This window comes from Maylandia zebra, linkage group LG17 (genome assembly GCF_041146795.1).
Source record: "Maylandia zebra isolate NMK-2024a linkage group LG17, Mzebra_GT3a, whole genome shotgun sequence".
Classification (NCBI taxonomy): Eukaryota; Metazoa; Chordata; class Actinopteri; order Cichliformes; family Cichlidae; genus Maylandia; species Maylandia zebra.
This window is the reverse complement of record NC_135183.1, coordinates 30,431,476-30,451,968: the sequence shown is the minus strand read 5'-3', so window position 1 is coordinate 30,451,968 and position 20,493 is coordinate 30,431,476. Positions and strand designations below refer to the sequence as shown.

General features: G+C 42.3%; 1 protein-coding gene across 7 annotated transcripts in view; it reads right to left on the bottom strand.

Moving 5' to 3' along the window:
* Window positions 1–2,067: 2,067 nt before the first annotated feature.
* The window catches only part of wnt5b (wingless-type MMTV integration site family, member 5b), an 87,469-nt gene continuing 69,043 nt past the window's right edge, over window positions 2,068–20,493 (bottom strand). For 4 of the 7 annotated variants that reach the window (XM_004548195.5, XM_004548197.5, XM_014409609.3 and 1 more), the window contains 6 exons: window positions 13,048–13,196; window positions 12,085–12,172; window positions 11,642–11,801; window positions 7,949–8,241; window positions 3,900–4,058; window positions 2,068–3,814 (listed from right to left, as the gene is read on the bottom strand). In XM_004548195.5, coding sequence (XP_004548252.1) covers window positions 3,515–3,814; window positions 3,900–4,058; window positions 7,949–8,241; window positions 11,642–11,801; window positions 12,085–12,172; window positions 13,048–13,196 — 1,149 coding nt within the window. In that variant the 3' untranslated portion in view covers window positions 2,068–3,514. The remainder of the gene's footprint in view (window positions 3,815–3,899; window positions 4,059–7,948; window positions 8,242–11,641; window positions 11,802–12,084; window positions 12,173–13,047; window positions 13,197–20,493) is intronic. The other 3 variants (XM_004548196.5, XM_004548198.5, XM_076875811.1) reach the window with 1 other exon arrangement.

The following is a 20,493-nucleotide window of genomic DNA, read 5'->3' as shown; positions in this document are numbered from 1 at the left end:
GAATCAGGCTTTTGAGTTACTGTGCGCATGTGTGTGTGTCTGAAAAAGTGGGGTTGTGTCTCTCCTTCAGTTCAGCTAATCCAGATCAGAGAGTTTGCATATAGATCTTTTTAACCACAACAGCTGCTGGATAATCTATAAACACCACGTGTGACATCCCCATGTGTAGTTTGCTTCTGGCATAATGTACAGCCTCAGTAAAATGATGAAAAGCAGCTTTTTGTTGATGCTAAATACAGTAACTAAAATAAAATGCAGTTGAATACCAATGACATTATAACACTTTATCACCGTGACTCACTATGGTTTGTACAAAGAACAACATGTTCTGCATAGTAAAACACATCAGATTTGTTGTAGTTCACAGCTATTTGCTGTTATTTTTTCTCCCATAATGGAGGATTTCAGCCTCTTAGGTTGCTTTTTGCTGGACATGGGACAAGCAACCAGAGCTTCCAACTCCTTCTCCAACATGTGGGGAGGACAGGTTGTACAGGAAATGAGCTCATTGCTCAATGTCAGAACACCTCTGAGAAAGGAAACAAATGTTATGATGTTATGATAAATTGTGTGAGTCATTGTCACAGTAATGTAGTCCAAGTGCATAAGGAAGAAAATATGCCGTTAAACTGGTTAGGCTAAACAACTAACAAGCTGGCAGTCAGACGCCAAGAGGTCTTCCTGGAGCCGGGTCTCATTAATGGTGTTCCTGACCGGTTTGCAAACATTTTCTGGTCATCTTTAAGTCAGACAGTTTGGCATCCATACTCTTCTGAACTATTTTTGTAAACATAACCAGTAATATTCTCACGGGATGAGAAGGCCTCATCAAAGAAAGGAAGAATTACTCACTGTTGGTTGTTTGTTTCAGAGAGCTCAACTTAGCAGCATCACAACAGCAGATGGCTGTCAGGTAAAAAGGATTAGACCAACCATCAGGTTACACTTTCACTCTTCTAATCTCCATTAAATGCACACATATGCCGATGTGCCACAACATTAAAACCACCTGCCTAAAACGGTGGGTTCGGATGTCCCCTTGTGTCCAGTGCTGAGATACTGAGAGCAGCCCTGCTTCTTCCTGTGGTCCCCTAAGGATTTTCCTTGTTTAATTACACACCAATGATTTTTTTTATGTGATTAGGATCTGCAGAGCTTTGGTGCTGCCTCGTTTTGTAGTTTTGTCTGGCTGAAGAAGGCCAATTCTGCCATGGAGCTTGTTTTAATATTGTGGCTGATAGGTATGCATTTGTAGATACACAACCAACACGTGCACACTGAAATGATCATACTACCTAACCAGCAAGTGCAGATTGCCTACAAAAGTAGGTGAGGAGGATTACAGAGGGACAGCGCTGTAGGTCGGTCATGGTGCTCTGGTCAGTAGTCTAATCCAATTACTCGTGAGAAGCTAAAAGTAATGGGATTGCTAGTAAGGTCACCGTACAGACCTGCTTAACCGTGACTGTGCACTTGACATTCAGCTTTGGGCAAATTCTGCTGGGATATTTTACAGTTGCAGATACATGATGAAGCCATCCTGCTGGTTCCATAAAGAGGCTGTGGGAGAATCCAGCCTTGATGATTTAGATATAAAAGAGCAGAAGAAGAGTCCAGGACTGGACAAGCTGTTTGGCCATCTGATGGGATCAAAGGTCTCAAGGAGGCGTGAGAAAGTTAAGAAAACTGAATGATTAATAAGTGTAAGCTACTAATAAATCAGATCCTTAAGGTCATTTATGAATATACATCATATTTTATATTTTTATATTGGAAAAAACCAATACATCCACATAAAAACAATGGACGTGAGAACATTCATGTCTTTAGGCTACTGTAACACTGATATGATCAAGAAAGAGTAATTTAAGGTTCATTTAAATGTAAATGTGCAGATTAAGTCGAGATTAAATGTCTTGTTGTCCCTAATAAAGTTCTGCCTGTACCTGAGAAAACAGCCACCCCGATGACAAAGACGTGTCTGTGCTTATTATGTTGATGGGGAAGACAGGGCCTGGATAAAAACTTTCCTGGAAGAACTGCAGCAGACTTAAAACACAGAAAACCTCATTTTTCCAAAGAGTAGTTTATCAAAAGAATACACAGTAATGCTCATGTATAAAAACATAGAAAACAGGAGAATCAAAAACAATAATAAAATATACTTTCTGTTCTCATCTACTATTTGTTCTTTTTGTTAAAAGTAATAAACCTTAAGTCCTCTCTGTTTTTGCACGTTCATGAGTTTCCACGGCGCGCTCCATCCTCGCCTGCTCACTCTGTCCTCTTCGTGCCAACTGCATCTAACATCTGTATCACAACCGAGCCAATAGAAACAGGCTAAAAATCACGCTACGACAGGACTGCTAAGTCGACACCACGGGGGCTGTTTGCTGCTCTTATCGAGTTGCGCTACAACGCAAGATGAAGATGTCCACTCACAGCGAACGTGTCTCTCAGTGTGGCTTCATTAAGGCAGGTACAGCACATTAATCTCACTAATGGAGGTTTCGCTCACTTTGCTGTCACGTGAAGGTCACGGAGCCGGACGGCCGATGTGAGCTGCTTGTTTAAACAGCCGTGGTGTCACGATGGCTTCAACCACCAAGCCTCATTAACCTGCATAGTCACACTTGTCAGGTCACGGGTGCAGGATTACTGCTTTGATGATACAAGGAACAGCAGCAACTACACCCTCTGCTGCTACTTGTACAAAACAGGTGGTGCATTTAGTCTTTTGAAGAGTTTTTTTCCCTGAACCTCACTGTGTTGTGAAACAGAAACAGATGCAGCTTGTGCGCGCATTTGTGTATTCCTACTTTTCATTTATTCATCTTTTTGATTAATTTCCTACCTTATTTACACCACCAATCGGAACTTTTCTGCATTTCTGCCGTGCATGATAACACATCTCTTAAATCTCAGAATCTCTCTCGCAGGGTTAAAAGGTCAGACAACAAACAATGGTGACACAAGTGATCACTTTTCCCAAAGCATCAATAGATTTCTCTGAAGGGTGGGGTCCAAACTGTGTCCTGGGTTTATTTGAGTCTCTTTAAATAGCAATCAAGAGTTGTGTATTTATTTATTATTTAATTATATATTTATTTTTTTATCTCACACCAGTCACATCTCCTCTCACAGATCATCCTCAGTATCATTCATTGTCCATCAGCTTTGCTTGTTTCCTTTATGATTGTGATCAGGACGACAGCAGAAAGCGATGACAGAGGGTGGGGGGAAATAAAAATCCGAGGTGTCTTTTGCCCTACCTTTCCATCCATTGATGTGTTATCTACTTCCAAAAAATATGCTGCACAGGTGCTATGCAGTTTTTATTTATTTATTTATTGCTTTTTGCTTGGCTTGATGTGAAATGGTGGGAGATGAGGACATTTGTCAGAAATCTGATTTTTGTGCGTCTAATCCTGAACAAAACTCTCGAAACATCACCGTCCCGTCACCTCCGGCGCCCTTAGTCGTCACCGCCGCCTCCTCCAAATCCTGAAGTGCGCTATTTACACACAAACTGATCCACGAGCGTCGTGCAGCGTTTGCACTTGACGTAGCAGCACCAGTGGAACTTGCAGTGGCAGCGCTCGTGCTTGTAGGTCTTAAACTGGTCGTAACCTCTGCCGCAGCACATCAGCTCGCAGCCGTCCATGCCCTCCGAGGTTTTGTTGCACAGTCGGCCCTGGGTGCCCAGCGATCCTGTGGTCTCATTGCGGAGGCAATAATCCGGGCTGGGGTCGATGTAGACCATGTCCTGAGTGGTGGGTGGGTTGAAGCGCTTGTCTAGAAGCTCCAGCTTTCCCTGGTGGATCAAGGACAGAATTAGCAGAGGCAATACTTCAAATGGCTCCTGAGGGAGGAGACAGAGACATGAATGGATTTAGTACCTTGCGTCCAACCCGCATGGCTGCTGCGCTGTCGTATTTCTCTTTCAGGAACTCTCCAACATGTCTGAAGTCGGCCAGCTGGAGCCAACAGGTCTTCAAACTGCAGGAACCCGAAACTCCATGACACTTACAGGCCACATTAGCCAGGTTGTAAACCGCCTGTTGGAGTAATAGAAAAAAGATATAAATGTTAAATAATCAAAATGTATACAGAGATCAAAACCCCCCAAAACTCCACATTAGTTTTTACACAATAAATTTTCACTACTACTACACTACCACATGGGGGAAATTCACAAAGCACAGGAAGAAAAAGTGAATAAAGAGATATTAGTAAAAAGAAAAATAGTCTACATACTATACTACTAAAGGTTACTATATACAGTAAAATACACTAAGATAAGTGCAGTGGGAGGGATTACTATGCACAAGCTGAAGCAAAATAACCCATGTTTCTCTTTCCTCCTAATACCTGTCATTGTGATGCTTCAGTCTCACCTCCAGGTCAGCAGCTTTAGCTCCAGCTCTGTGGTGCAGATTTACAATCGATTTGCTGCTAAGCTGCTGCCATCTAGTGGTAAAAATCTGTAACTGCTCAGCTCTCATCATTACAGCGAGCACATAGTGAGAGGGGAACATAAAAAAGCATCATGGAGCTGCTACACTGTTGGAACGGCCAATTAAAAGACCCCAAAACATAAAGAAGAGATGAGTTGTGCAAACGTTGCTGCACAAACGTTGCTGCACACACACACACACACTGCAACATTTTCTCCAAAACTGGCTTTGTGGAGGCAAAATTATCTGTTTATTTAAGAAACCTCTGTTAGGTGGGCTATACAATGAACGCAGAGTGAAACAGATAAACAGGAGGGAAAATGGAAAGCAAAGAAAATGATTTTTTTCTCCATATGTGCTGTTCTTCGACGCTGCTGTCAACATGACCCCACCAAAGTAAAACAAACAGCTGACTTGGAATAAAAGGCCCGCTAACTGGAGGAAATGTTCCTCTATTGTAAGTAGTCTTTCCCACATAGTTCCCATATAAAAAACTATCCCTTGAAAATAATTGGAACATGACAATTATTGATTTAAACACATGAACAAGCTTTTTTTTCCTCCTTAAGATAAAACAGCTCCTACTTTACAGCGTTTGGCCTTGTTAGAAAAACAGGAACAGGAAATCTAAGATTTATTGTCCTCACAGCAGTGGGCTTTAGGGGGAGCCCTTCACCCCTGCAGCTTTACCAGGTCAATTAAACTGCAATATAAACAAACCAAACAACCCACACCCACACCCCAAGCATAGACACACAAACAAGTACAAATTGTTCTTGGTATTGTGCAAGCACCTACAACCACTTAAACAAACTCCAGCGCATCTCCACGCAATTCTTGCCGAATCGAGTTCTTCTGACTCCCGATTTCCCCCGATTCACCCTCAGACAAACGAAACCCATCACTCTGTCTCCTCACACTGCCTGATCTCAATTACCTTCTCACCTCTGTTAACCCCGGCGTCCCAAACAGCCTCCCCAGCGACCCCCACCTTCCACCCCTGTTCCCTCTCCTCTACTTTACTGCCCAGCAGGCATAGCACTCGGCACCCTCCAATCCCATGAACCGACCTCAGTGACCCCCCGTCAGTCGGGGAACAGGGGACAGTGTCATTTTGTGGAAGGGTAAAATGATTTTTGGTGATTCTCTCTTTGATACGTTCTTAAGTTTAACTTAAACTGAAAGAACAGAAGAAATAGAAAGGCCATATAATACAACCTTTCAGAAATGTGTTGTAGCTTCAGAAGAATGGGACTCTGAGAATTAAGAAAAACTTTCAGATATAAGTTTAAAGGAGGAAATTCTCATGTTTTATGACTCCTTGCCAATTTTACGAGCCTTTGTTTTCACTGAGACTCCCGACTGTGTGGTTTATGACATGTTTACAGCGACAGTAACATTTCACGTAACAAGGATGGGGAGGCCATTACTATGTTTTTCTGTGCTAATCTTCCCAATTAACATTTCTTCACAGCCAGTGCTTAATTTTGTGACTTTGTTTCATTTCCTTCATTACTCTGAACATCATTGTTTGATGTATAGAGCTTTTCATTACATACTACTACCTGCCAATAGCCTCATGTTGCTCAAACCAAACCATGCATGTGTGTGTCCAGCATCACACTGAGCTATTTGGTAGGTCATGCCTGCTAGGCACAGTGACACTGGACCTGATGAACACACACACACACACACACACACACACACACACACACACACACACACACACACACACACACACACACACACACACACACACACACACACACACACACACACACACACACACACACACACGCTCAGTGATCCGTGGTGGAGACACAGTCTCTGTGTCAGGCACAATAGGTTTTTACTCAGACAGGGTTAGGGGTTTAGGAGCTGTGTCTGTGTGTGTGTGTGTGTGTGGTGTGTGTGTGTATCCCCCCCCCCTTTAACAAAAGGACCCGGGGGCTGACATAGTGATTGAAAATGATCTTGTGTGTTCAGAGCAGAGGCATCTCAAAAAAGGCCGGGAATGTATGTCTGGCTGTTTTTTGGGTCTGTGTAACGAGCGCTGCCTCATTTGATTTATGTGGAGACAGTGGAAGTTAGTAGCTCTCTGCGTGTGTATTTGTGTGTGTGTGTCTGTGTGTGTGTAAGTGTGCGAAAGTCTTTGAGAGTCGCAGAAGTGTGACGGAGGTCCATCCCTCACCCTGTGTCTCTGTCTCCAGACGTTTGTGCACACGGACGACCACGTTGTCCACCGCTCACACAAATCAAATGAGGCTGCAAACACACACACACACACACACACACACATGGACACACACACACACACACGGACACCGCTGTCACCTCCACAAAAGCCCTGTGGTTTGCCTTGTTCAACCAAGCAAGACAAATCCTGCTTAGGACAAACCAGCGTGTCCACGATAGAAAGACAGAAAGCAGGGTGGGGCCGGGGGGATAGAGAGAAGGAGAGAAACTGTCTTCCTGTCTGTGGCTCTCCTCCTTTTCATCTCTCCCTTTGCCTCTCTTCCGTTTCGATGGACAGACAACAATGAAAGCAAAGGATCAAACGGGAGACAGGAGGAAAAGTCATTCAAAAAAAGCATGCGTATGTCACTGAACTGTGCGTGTGAAAGGTTGCTGCAGCAGTAGATCTTTCCCTCATATACTCTCGTAGAGCCCCAAAGGGACTCTCAGCAGAAACACAACCTCTCCAGACCCTCACCTTTGACCTCTGACGCACACATGCACAAAACTAGGCTCACCGTCTCATACACAAATCAAATGAAGCTGAGGTGAGCACACACACACACAGGCAGCGTCTCTGTCTTGTAAACAGCTTAAACAAAGCTTCTCTAAGTGAAGATAAACGTGTTCTCCTGTTCCAGGGAACACCAGAATGGGCAAATGGAGAGTTTACGAGAAAGGTGTAGGTGTGTGTGTGTGTGTGTGTGTGTGTGTGTGTGTGTGTGTGTGTGTGTGTGTGTGTGTGTGTGAGAGAGAGAGAAAGGCAAGAGGTTTCTTTCTCTCCCTACCTGAGAACCTTCCAGATAACTTCAGTTACTAGACCATTTGTTGAATCACCATCATTGCCATTGTTCAGTAACTGGAGTGGAAAGGAAGCTTAATGACCATCATACCACCCCAGCTTTGAGTCTGTCTCTCTTGTTTTTAATGTCTTGTAAAATTTCCTTTAAAGCCCCTCTCAGTGTTGGATTTTTGTATGTCTGTGTATGTGCCTGTGTGTTACACCGGAGGAATGTGCTCTGACCTGTCAGCCCCGCCAGACTCCAAGGGCGTTACCAGTATACCATTTGGACCCTCCCAATAAATAACCCACATACACAGGCATATAAATACTGCCCGGTCAGGCAATCAGAGGCCCACTCAGCTTACACACATTCCTGACAGGGAAACATATGAAGAAGACAACAGTAACCTTGGGAAAGTTAACACAGCGATGGTTTTGTTGAGAGATAAAGCTTTTTTTCGTTGTCCCATACCTGTCTCCCTGCTTCATTATTATGCAAGTTCATCAGCATCCGGGCATGCTCGGGTGACCCTCGGGGGTAATTCTTCTCCCTCTCCCTGGCGTCGACAAACTCCCGAGCAAACCTGTAGCCGTAATGCACATTATCACCGCAGCCACCCCACAGCCAGTCGCGCGGCAGGTCTCTGGGGCGAGCGGCGCGGCTGCAGCCGCAGGTGGAGAGCTCGCCCTCGCGGCACGCACGGCTGACGGCATTGACCACACCGGCTGCGCTGATGGCGTAGGTGAAGGCTGTTTCCCTGGAGCCTGATGGAGGAAGGAAAACAGGAGTTAAGCACGTGAATTCTGACACACAGTAAAGCTGCAGTTTTGCTGTCACATCACTGACAGGAAACACAGGTAGCTGCACAGCTAAATAACCCCTTCTCTCTCTCTCTCTCTCTCTCTCTCTCTCTCTCTCTCTCTCTCTCTCTCTCTCTCTCTCTCTCTCTCTCTCTCTCTCTCTCTCTCTCTCTCTCTCTCTCTCTCTCTCTCTCTCTCTCTCTCTCTCTCTCTCTCTTTCACGCACACACACACACACATACGCACACACAAACACACAGCTAACAGCCCCACACCCCACTTGAACTAACAATAGACAATAGAAGTGATTTGAGGCCCTGACCTCATACCTGGTTAACTCCACAACTTTAAATGCCAGATCATGCACGTGCAGCATTTGATGATGTAAACATATCGGTTTCTCCAGCATATCAGTTTTCCTCATGTGGTTGGCCTCTGGGTATATCTGTCCAAGTCCTGGCTACTCAACCATAACGTTAAAGAGTTACTTCTACCAGATTACAAATCATCATTGCAGCACTCATGCGATAAAAACTGAACTCGTGGAGCTCAGAGCCAAAAGGAAATACATCTGAAACATTCCTTCCCACAGTTTTTTACTTTAAAGAAGAGAGATTAGTTGAAAAAATAAACAAATAAAGAACTTTCAGAAGAATTGTACTGCTGTATCCTCACCATTGTATGGGGCTAAAAGCAGAAATCTGAGTGATGGATATCCTAAAAGCAAATAAAACCGAACTGTCTGCATGACTCGATGGCTCCAGAGATAATCTGTTTGTGTAATTTGGGTGAACTGACCCTTAAAGGAGATAACATGTAGGAATAAGAAGAAAGGAGCTGGACAAAAATCCATGGAAGAAACTTCTGGGAATGTTTGTCACACTGTGCATTTACTGTAGATGGTCATCTCACAACAATTTACATAATTTCCAGCCAGAGTAATGCACTTTGAAGGAGTTTGCTTAAATGCGACTAGCTTCTAATAAACAACTGTATTTTTACAGTCTTGGTCGCTCTTTGAAGTGGCCTGGGTGCAATACATTTCACAGACTGGTCCATATTAATGATTTCCATTCACTAACACCAACGTGGAATACACAAGACAGCCTGCTTGTCCTATTCTCTGCATTAATACACACTTCAGCGCACAAAGAAGTGACAAGGACAAGGACAACGGCCTGACAGGTGGAGACTAAGTGCTCTGAAACACCATGATTTACATGAGAATAACAAGGAGCTTTGAAGTGCTTTTCCTGGTAGAGGCAGCATTCACTGAGATGATTAGCTTCAATATGAGTGTTTGAAAAGGGCAAAATATCTGTATTTAAAATATACCATATGCACGACCTTACTGAGTGATCTCTACACCCTCTGTCCTTGCTTCCAGCATAAAGCTGCTACAACAGTGCTTATTTAAAGAGTAACCTTACACAGCGCTTACCTTCAAGTTCAATTTAAATAAAGATTTAAACAAAATGTGCTTTTTGTCTTTCTCACCATCACCTTACTGTCATGGTCTCTACAGCTACAATATTGCAGCTTTTTTTTTTAATATTACCCTACTTCACATTATTCTTATACACATACAAACCATTTATTAGTATTTATGCCCTACTCTAATATACAGAACGCAAAACTTTCACTTTCCTTTTTTCCCCTTATTTAAATAGCGCACAATGGTCTCTATATTAGACAATTTCTGTGGCCCCGAAACAACAGCAGCCAGTCAAGACAGGAAGGTATGCATGCAAATATCCGTTCATATTATGCAGCAGGATAAAGAAAGCCAGACAAGACAGGGAGATAGAGAGCGGGTGGTTTTATGAGACTGCGGAGCCTAGACTTCAAATAGCAGGTCCGGATCTGCCGGCTCGGTGTCAGCTCATCAGTGCATTTCAAAAGAAGAGCCGCAGGACAATGGACCGACTAACACCTCCATATAAACCTGGAGCTAGACTGTCAACAGAAAGACAGGCATGGAAGCAGAGTGAGAGAGCCCGCAGCGGATTTGGCACATACTTGTTGATGAGGCGATTCCCACATCGCCTGCTGGGAATTAGACGCGAAAGTTATCGATCCGAAAATCTGCGCTCCGGGTATCTGTTTATTAAAATACTGGAGATATGCATAAAGCGTACATGCCTTTCCTGTTTTATGCCTACTGAAGTCTTCCTTTGTGACTGCTTCTTTTCCCCGTCTTTTTGATCGAAGGACTACATTTTTCGTTTTAGTGCGCCTGCGTAAAGTATACCGGCTTTTTTCACGGTAATAGTTGGGTCGAAGTGAATATTTCAGATGTTGTCATATGTTGGATTTTTAATGAGGTTTTTCAGTCTGAATTTGAGTTCTGTTTCTCTTTATTTTATAATTTCTTGGGATTGTTAATGGTCGATTTCTTTAAATAGAACAGCATGCGCTTGGCATTATCATGCCTAAAATGCGGAAATAGGAACATTTTGAAGGACATTTATTTTACACACATATTATATTCTAATGACACCACTTTTTATAATGAGAAAAAATTTGACATCTTAATATCACTAAAAATAATTTTACACTGTCCTTATATATATGTGTGTGTTTTATGTGTATTTATATGTTATATGTAGCATCTGGCTTAACACTATTTATGTGATATGTCTTTTATGCTAATCTTAATGCCACTGCACTAACAAACAACAATCTTTCCACTTCTACTGTGCTATTTCACCTCAAGTTACCCATCTTTTTACCACATAACTCATATCTATATATGCCATATTTTATTGGATACAATTACAGGCTAAAAAAATGTAATCAAAACCTGTAGCTACCTATTTTATATAATGTGACCAAAAAGTGGAATAAATCTTCTTTTTAAAACTGATAATCTTAAAAAAAAAATCACCAGAATAAAACTATAAGAGAGAGGAGACATATGCTGCCACAATGAAGTAAGAGCTGTAGTTGAAAACGAGCCTTTGGCTGGATGCTGAGCCTCTGTTATCTGTTGCTTATATGGTGTTTTGAAACAGGCCATCACACATTAGCTGTGGTGCCGCTGACATTTCTTTATCTGTCTGCTTTGACTGAGGGCCATAAAACCCACACACATGTAATCTGAATTTTCTAGGATGGTAGGAGCTCAGTTTGAAATATCTTGTGTTTAAGAAGCAACAGAAACAGAGCTGACATACAAAACAAGCACATGTAAGCATTTATAGAATAGTTGGTGATAAGATTTTGAAAAGATAAAATCCCAGAAAAAGAACTGAAAACACAAGATTGTAATTTGCTGTTAGTCTCATATTGTCTGAGAGCTTTTAAAGGCTGTGTCATGCCCTTTTAATCACATTTTTTCCCTCCTCAGTTACAGTAAACTCACCAATCTGCATGACCCGCCCAAACACTGAAGTGTTGTCCACTGTGCTGCAGTTCCATCTCCTCTGTCTGAACTGGTACTGACATTCCTTGATGCCTGTCTTGGCTCCATCTCCAATATAGGTCATGTGGTCTTGGTACAGCTGGCACAGCTTCCTCTGACCCTGCAGCAGCAGAGATAAGATTAGCAGACATTAGCTGGTTAACAGTTTTATATTTCAGTGGTACCTGCAGGGAAATTGCGCTTTTATTCGACCAGCTCCCCAGTTAGGTTGCAAAAGGGTACAGAAAAGGAAGTGACAAGAAGATCAAGGCTTATTCTTAAAAAAAAAAAATCATGCAGAAGAATCAGAGGTGCAAAACTGAGATATGCTTTTATTCTAACAAAATAAAAGCCTTGTTGACTTAGAGGAGAATCGTTTCCAAAGCACACAGATACTAACTTACCTGGGAGAGACCAGACAGCTGACTGCAGAGAGGCTGAGCTCCAATAATGTACATCTCTGGCCGCTGCATCGGGGTCAGACCGAGTGACCTGAGAGACAGAGGTCATTTCAACTAAAAAACCGTAGATGTTGAAATTTAAACAGAAATGCCTCAAACTGAGTTTATGGAATCTGTGACTCCTTTGTGAGTAGAGGTCAGCACAGCAGAGGGCAAAAATTCAGACACATGCTGGGTTTATTGGTACAAGTGGCCAATAAAATATAGATAAGAGTCTTCTGGTGAACATCTCTGCAGCCACTTCCTTTCCTTTCAAATCTGACTGCCTAACACAGAAAAATCATGTAATAATCTATTCAGATCACCTGGGCTATGAAAGTTTCCCTTTTAGTCTTGAACATGAGTGCAAACTACTGAGTATCTCAGGCTGTTTTAACGGCTAGACTTCTAAGATGGACATCTGGTCCTGTAATTTCATTCTGACCTCTAGGAGTATCATTCCACAGAGCCACCCTGAACTGGGCCACCGCAGTAAGTTTTTGTAAGTCAAGAACAAGTGTGGCTAATTTGCGATCCTGTAGGCACAGCAGCAGCCCGCCATGCAATGCCATTTGGGGCTCAGCCAGAGTAAATATTGTGACAGAGCCTTCACATTTGTTCCATTCACTGTTAGTGTCCCACCACTAGCGCACCACGCAAAACTAACCCCCAAAACACACACACAAGCACAGATGCAAGAAGCAGCACAAAGTGAAGCCATGGCTCAAAGAAATTCCATTCATTATGCTTCAGCATGACAGAAATCAACAAAAATTGGTCTATTGTGCGAATCTGATGTTTTTCTTATTTGCTCTCTTGACGGCACAAAATTTGGGGAGGGTCACTCACCCACGTTTTAGTCGCCGTTACTCTACTAACCATAACTTTCAGAAACCAGTGCAAACCAGTGCGCAATCATTTACTTACCACCACGAGTTCGCGTCCACCATCAGCAGTTGCGAGCTGCAGACAAGGAAGGCGGCAGCCAACAGCAGATGTCGGACGGCACCGGTTCGTTTTGTCCGGACAGGCCTGTTGTCCATGGTCCGCCGCTTCAACGCCGGGAAAGTGCTCTGCTGAGGAGACATGAGCAGTGAATGAGGAGTCGTCCTGCTCAGTCTTTTTAGAGGCCTGACGGGAGGCAAAGCGGCGGGTTTGAGTACGACGAAATCTGCTCCTACCGACCACTTGTTTCTGCCTGCTGTATCCTCTCGTCTCTAGTTTGATCAACTATATTTACAAAAAGCAATTTTTAAAAATCCAATAAAAAGACGGAGATTGTAATTTTCAGGTGACCTTACTGTCGTTGGGTAATCTGAAATCACATTAACGTTTTCCTAAAGGTCAAATAATCCAGTTTATTCGCTGAAATCCCAGGTCTAAGTCGTGCGTAAAATACTTTGGTATGAGTTTGGATTTTACGCACAGAGCGATATGAATTCTCCCTGGAGAAATCCAGGGCCTTATGATAAAATAAATAAAACAAAAGTACAAAAGTAAAAAGTGCGATCCCGTTTTTGCCTCAAGAAAAGATTAACAAGGATATTAAAAAACTAATTGAGCAGCAAAGCGACTGTTCCTTGCCCTTCCTGTCCCCTTACGGCCACTCTACTACTACCACCACTATCTCTTTCTCACGCACACACACACTCTCTCGTATACACTCCTCCTCCTTCTCTCACCCCCACTTCACCTCAGAACCCTCTTCTGCCCTCCCCTCCTCAGTCCTCTATACATTATGCACCGGTGATTGTGTGCAAGAAAATCAGATGACTATTTAACACTGTGAACTTTCAACGCCAAACCACTTCTAACACCTGTGAGGACTATGAGGTTGTTGTTCACTGGGATTTGACATGAGCAAAAACTTGTTAGATAGACAGAGATTATCTCTGGTGACCATTTTAAGCATCACCTCCGGAATAACACAGCTAATACCTTTTCTAATCCCTTTCCCCCTCTCTGATCAGCGTTTAATAAACGGTCCATCAAGTTGGGACATTTTACTAAGTTAAATTAAAAATGAAAAGTGTTTATTTATTTACGTTTATGTCTGGGTGAAATGTAATCAGGACAGTGTTTCAGTGTTTAAACTGTATATATAAAATATATTTTAGTAGAGGGATTACTCTGGGGCGTTTAAACGCAATAAGCGAACAAAGTTGAAAGACGTGATGGGGGTCGAACGTTTTGGAAAAACCTCAATCAACCCTACAAAAAAAGTTCACGTGGGTCAGATTCCTTTGACTAGCTGAAGTGAATAATTTGTTTGAATAAAAGGTGAGTGCTTCAAAATCGCCTAATCCTCTCTCTTTTGGTCAGCAAATATAAAAGGCGATGCTACCACGTCTTACACACAAACATTTCACATTTGTAGCTGGACACACACACGCGAGCGCGTTCAGGAGTAATGAAAAGTCTAGAAGTAAAGAGAAGGCGTGTTGAAGCGAGTTCTCCTCAATTCATAACCCGGTCAAAAGCAAACTACGATGGGTCGGTGGGCGGTGAACCTGCGGAGGAATAGGCTGTTTAATGTGGTTCAATGCCTCTCAAAAGAGCGCGTCCACAACCGGAGGGAAGAAAAAGGAAAAGACTGGAGTTCCTGAAGTCCAGAGAAACTACTCAGAACATTAATCAAGCAGGTATATACTGGGCTTCGTTAGAGCATTGACCACTTTTAAAACCACCATAAGGTTCACCAAGTTCAGAAACAACGACGGGATACGAGAATATTACGACACACTGCCCACAGGTTATAGTGGCTATAGGGGAGACCGGGGATAGTTGTAACGTGGGTCAGTTGTAACACTTCCAATTTCTAAGTTTCAAATGATGTGACTCATCCTGTGCATGCCCAATTCAGTTCTGCTATCACATGTGAAAAATCAGCACATTTTGTCAAACACAGACAATTTAACACGAAAAAAAGTAATTTGTATGCCAAAAAGTAAGTTTTTCTACTTTATTTCAATTTCTAATAGCATTATTTGCTTTGCAGTTAAACTCATCAAACTTAAATTATGTTATTTGTATGTCTATGGGGATATATTCTGTGTAGGTCTTTAGTGCTAATGTTTTAGCCGTTGGCTGTAATGTTAGCTAGTTCATGGCTATAGGAGTCTGGGTTAGTTGTAACAATAATGCAGATGTTACAACTTACCACACTATTACTTTAACTTATATTAAACGAGTTGGGGCAACGACATCAGCAGAGAGAGGTTCACTGGTCGCTTTTGTATATGTGGTTAATGCCATTGGCAACACAATTCCTCCACTGTTTGTGTTCCCACACATACATTATGCAGACCTCTGTGTCAGAGATGGACCAGTAGGAAGTACTGGTAGTGGAAATAAATCAGGATGGGTACAAGAAACAGATTTCCTCATCTTTCTGAAGCACTTTGCAAACCACACCTAGGTAAGCCATGATAAAAAGTAATGGAATTGCGATGCTGGTGAACAACTACATTTTTTCAGCTTCAGAGTTGTAGGTTATAATGCCCACTGAGCCAATGAGGCCAAACTCAAGGAAGACCAACCAAAATTAATTAAATATTCAGTTGCAGAAAATTCCATAATTTGTCTTTTTTGGGGGGTTGGAATATGTTCAAAAGCTAGATTTCTGCATTCTGTCACACACACACAGAGCTACATAAATGGCTCTAAGTGCATTCATGTGTTGAATAAACAAAGATTACATGTTAATGTTTTGTTAGTACCCTTATTTCATTGTGTTACATTTTACCCCAGGATATGTTACAACTAACCCAGACTATGGGGTTAATTGTAACATTTCACTCTTCGTGTTTGAGACCATACCATGCAATGGGTAATTGTGCTGCAGAGAAAATAGCTGCACTATTTAATAGCCGAGACATGTAAATACTTTGCATTACATTTTGAATCCACTACCTTAAAAGAGCTCCAATTTACAGACAGAAATGTCAAAAATGTTACAACTATCCCCGGTCTCCCCTACGTAACGAAACTTTATAGTAGGATAATTTAACACACAAAATGATGGTGAAAATCCTTTGCTGCCTATATATACGTTAATTGTGTAAAATAAGACAAAAAATATCTAATTAACAACTTAAGGTGTATCCCGGGTGCGTAAAAACCTATGAGGATCAAAAATATCGAATTTCTCTTTTTAAACAATTCACTGAGAGAGGTTTAGTGAACGGGGATGTGTATTTCCCCGTTCACTAAACATGGAGTTTCTGTCGGTGTCAAAGTGGAGCGCACTAACAGAGAGTGAGGTGTCTCTCGTCTCTGCATAATAATAGACCTGCAATAAACTTCCCCAACACGCACACGCATACGCACATTTTGTTTTTAAGTGATCTATGTGGCAGTCACATGTGACTGACATTCTGCAGTGTTTTATGTGAGCGGGTTAAAGTCTGACAGCGGAATAAACGGACTCTTCGAGCCCAACAAAACCAAAACTGCACAAAGTTGTAGATGAAAACTTCTTTATTTTGACTTTCGCCAGTGACATTTCACTCCGAGGTCTCTACAGGGAGTGCAGAATTATTAGGCAAATGAGTATTTTGTCCACTTCATCCTCTTCATGCATGTTGTCTTACTCCAAGCTGTATAGGCTCTACCAATTAAGCATATTAGGTGATGTGCATCTCTGTAATGAGAAGGGGTGTGGTCTAATGACATCAACAGCCTATATCAGGTGTGCATAATTATTAGGCAACGTCCTTTCCTTTGGCAAAATGGGTCAAAAGAAGGACTTGACAGGCTCAGAAAAGTCAAAAATAGTGAGATATCTTGCAGAGGGATGCAGCAGTCTCAAAATTGCAAAGCTTCTGAAGCGTGATCATCGAACAATCAAGCTTTTCATTCAAAATAGTCAACAGGGTCGCAAGAAGCGTGTGGAAAAACCAAGGCGCAAAATAACTGCCCATGAACTGAGAAAAGTCAAGCGTGCAGCTGCCAAGATGCCACTTGCCACCAGTTTGGCCATATTTCAGAGCTGCAACATCACTGGAGTGCCCAAAAGCACAAGGTGTGCAATACTCAGAGACATGGCCAAGGTAAGAAAGGCTGAAAGACGACCACCACTGAACAAGACACACAAGCTGAAACGTCAAGACTGGGCCAAGAAATATCTCAAAGACTGGTTTTTCTAAGGTTTTATGGACTGATGAAATGAGAGTGAGTCTTGATGGGCCAGATGGATGGGCCCGTGGCTGGATTGGTAAAGGGCAGAGAGCTCCAGTCCGACTCAGACGCCAGCAAGGTGGAGGTGGAGTACTGGTTTGGGCTGGTATCATCAAAGATGAGCTTGTGGGGCCTTTTCGGGTTGAGGATGGAGTCAAGCTCAACTCCCAGTCCTACTGCCAGTTTCTGGAAGACACCTTCTTCAAGCAGTGGTACAGGAAGAAGTCTGCATCCTTCAAGAAAAACATGATTTTCATGCAGGACAATGCTCCATCACACGCATCCAAGTACTCCACAGCGTGGCTGGCAAGAAAGGGTATAAAAGAAGAAAAACTAATGACATGGCCACCTTGTTCACCTGATCTGAACCCCATTGAGAACCTGTGGTCCATCATCAAATGTGAGATTTACAAGGAGGGAAAACAGTACACCTCTCTGAACAGTGTCTGGGAGGCTGTGGTTGCTGCTGCACGCAATGTTGATGGTGAACAGATCAAAACACTGACAGAATCCATGGATGGCAGGCTTTTGAGTGTCCTTGCAAAGAAAGGTGGCTATATTGGTCGCTGATTTGTTTTTGTTTTTGAATGTCAGAAATGTATATTTGTGAATGCGGAGATGTTATATTGGTTTCACTGGTAAAAATAAATAATTGAAATGGGTATATATTTGTTTTTTGTTAAGTTGCCTAATAATTATGCACAGTAATAGTCACCTGCACACACAGATATCCCCCTAAAATAGCTAAAACTAAAAACTACTTCCAAAAACATTCAGCTTTGATATTAATGAGTTTTTTGGGTTCATTGAGAACATGGTTGTTGTTCAATAATAAAATTATTCCTCAAAAATAGAACTTGCCTAATAATTCTGCACTCCCTGTATGACAACTGTGTCTTCATTTGGGATACACACATCTACTCCTCCTCACACAGTGACCCAAATACATGCGTTCAGATTTTCTTTTTCAGTCAGTCTGCATCCATGCCTTCATACAGCGCTCTGGTAGTACTCATGTGGTCATGCCAGTAAAGCTATTAGGATTAAAGTGAACTGAATACTTCAAGAATACATTTCCACTCTATCGGTTTATGACTACACGGAGACAGCATGTGCTGCAGGATGTTGCTATTTTATAGATGTAAAGTAAGCACATTTATTTAATCTCATTCTCAGTGCCATACACGCCATTATGTATATGGTACTGTAAGTGAACATAATGAGAGGCTGGGACACAGCACGCAGTTTGAACGACACTGCAGCTCCATCTACTGATGCCTTGCTGCACAGCATTTGTCAGTAAAGGTTACCTTTAACCTTTAACTTTAATTTTAAAAGTCAAATCAAATAAGAAACAAGTCACTTTCAGTCACTTCAAGTCTTCCGCACACTGTTTTTTTCTAACCCCTTTCCTGAAGCTGAATCTGCATTTTGGAGAAATGTCTACAAATATAAAGAGGACTCTCCTCATGAGAATCCGTGTAATTAAAAATAATCAGATTGATTTCGGCACTAAAGAGAAAAACAGGTCAACCACCTATTCTGGGACATGACCTACAGCTTCAGAACTACAGGAGCGGCGCAAGCATGATGTGTGTCAGCTGAGACTGGTTTACTGCCAACTTGTGATGCTCGTGTAGAAACACAAGGAGGCGCAGTTTATCCGTAGCGCTCGACACAGTCAAAGGAAAGGGTAAAAAAGACGAAGGGTGGGGTGGGTGAGAGGCACAGAAAAGTTGGACAAAGTGAGATGAAGGAGGGAAAATAGAGAGGGTGAAAGAGAGAGGGAGTGCCCAAGTAATGGATACAGAGAGAGAGAGAGAGAGAGAGGGGAGTGGAGAGAGAAGAGAGGGGGGGGGGGACTTGTCCCTAGAGGATATGAGCAATAGCCATGCAACAGGGAGCAATGCCTGAGAAAGTCGGCAGCTCCTCGCTGGATTAACAACAGCCTCACTTCTTATTGCCTACAGTGCCAGAATTCAGCAAAACAACCAGCCCGTTCTCTCCTGCAGGGGAAGCGGCAGCTGACGGAGCTTGAGCTGATTGCCTGGAAGCTGCTCGGGACAAAATGCTAAATATTATTTTTTTAAAATCACTGTCACTGCTGCGAACTGGTTGTATTTAGAGGGAAATATTTAAAGTAGACTCAGCAACTGAAAGACAATCGAGACTTTGTCTAATCATGTTGGGCACTTTTTTTTTTAAATGTACCTGCTTTTATTTTTGTAGGAAGCAGGAAAACCTTGGCCTTGTGTTTGAGTCAAGGAGACCACCTGAGCTTACATCAAAATCAGATGGTGTTTCCTGTCTGGGCTACTGCATCAGTACTAACACAGTCCATTTAGGCAGTTTATAGTAAAATTTGATTTAAAATAGTCTATTATTAAAATTAAAGTAAAACCAATTACAACATTTTATTTAAAAGGTAACTAAATACTAATGCTGTGGTCAGAAGTTTGTATTCACTCATCATAAGCATGAATTTCATGGTAATTTCAGGCTTTTGTTAACTTCTTTGAACCCATCTTTTTCCAGGGTGAAGTGATTGTACAGCATACATCTTTGATGGCTTTAAAAAAGAAGAATTGGGTGTACGAGTTTGCATTTATTTGAGATTTTCTGTAATTCACAAATCGTGGTGCAACAACCTAAGGGATATAAATATCCCTTAGGTTGTTGCACCACGATCAGATGCTTTTGGTAGCCATCAACAAGCATCTGGCATATTTGTGGCTGGATATTTGACCACTCGTTTTGGCAGACAATTTCTTCAATAGTGTTGAGGTTGGGGGCTTTGGCAAAGCATCTTAATATTAGCCCGCTTTATCCATTCCAAAACCAGTTTCGATTTGTGTTTGGGGTCATTGTTCTGTGGGAGCACCCAGCTGTGTCGAAGTTTCAACAGTCTAGCTGTTGACTTGGGGTGAAGTTGGAGAATTTGGGGCGAGTCCTCTTTTATTTTTTCATCCGCTTTTTGCAATGTACCACTGGCAGCAAAACAGCCCCAGATCATGATGCTACAACCACCATACATGGCGTATAGTGCAGTGTTGTTAGGTTTGAAAGCCTCACCTTGAAAAACTTTGTCAGGTCTGACCGTAAAACCTTTCCTCAGAGGGCATTTGGCTCGTCCATGTGGGTAGCTGTGAATTTCAGTGGTGCCTGAAGGTGTTGATTTTTTTTTTATCTTTCTTG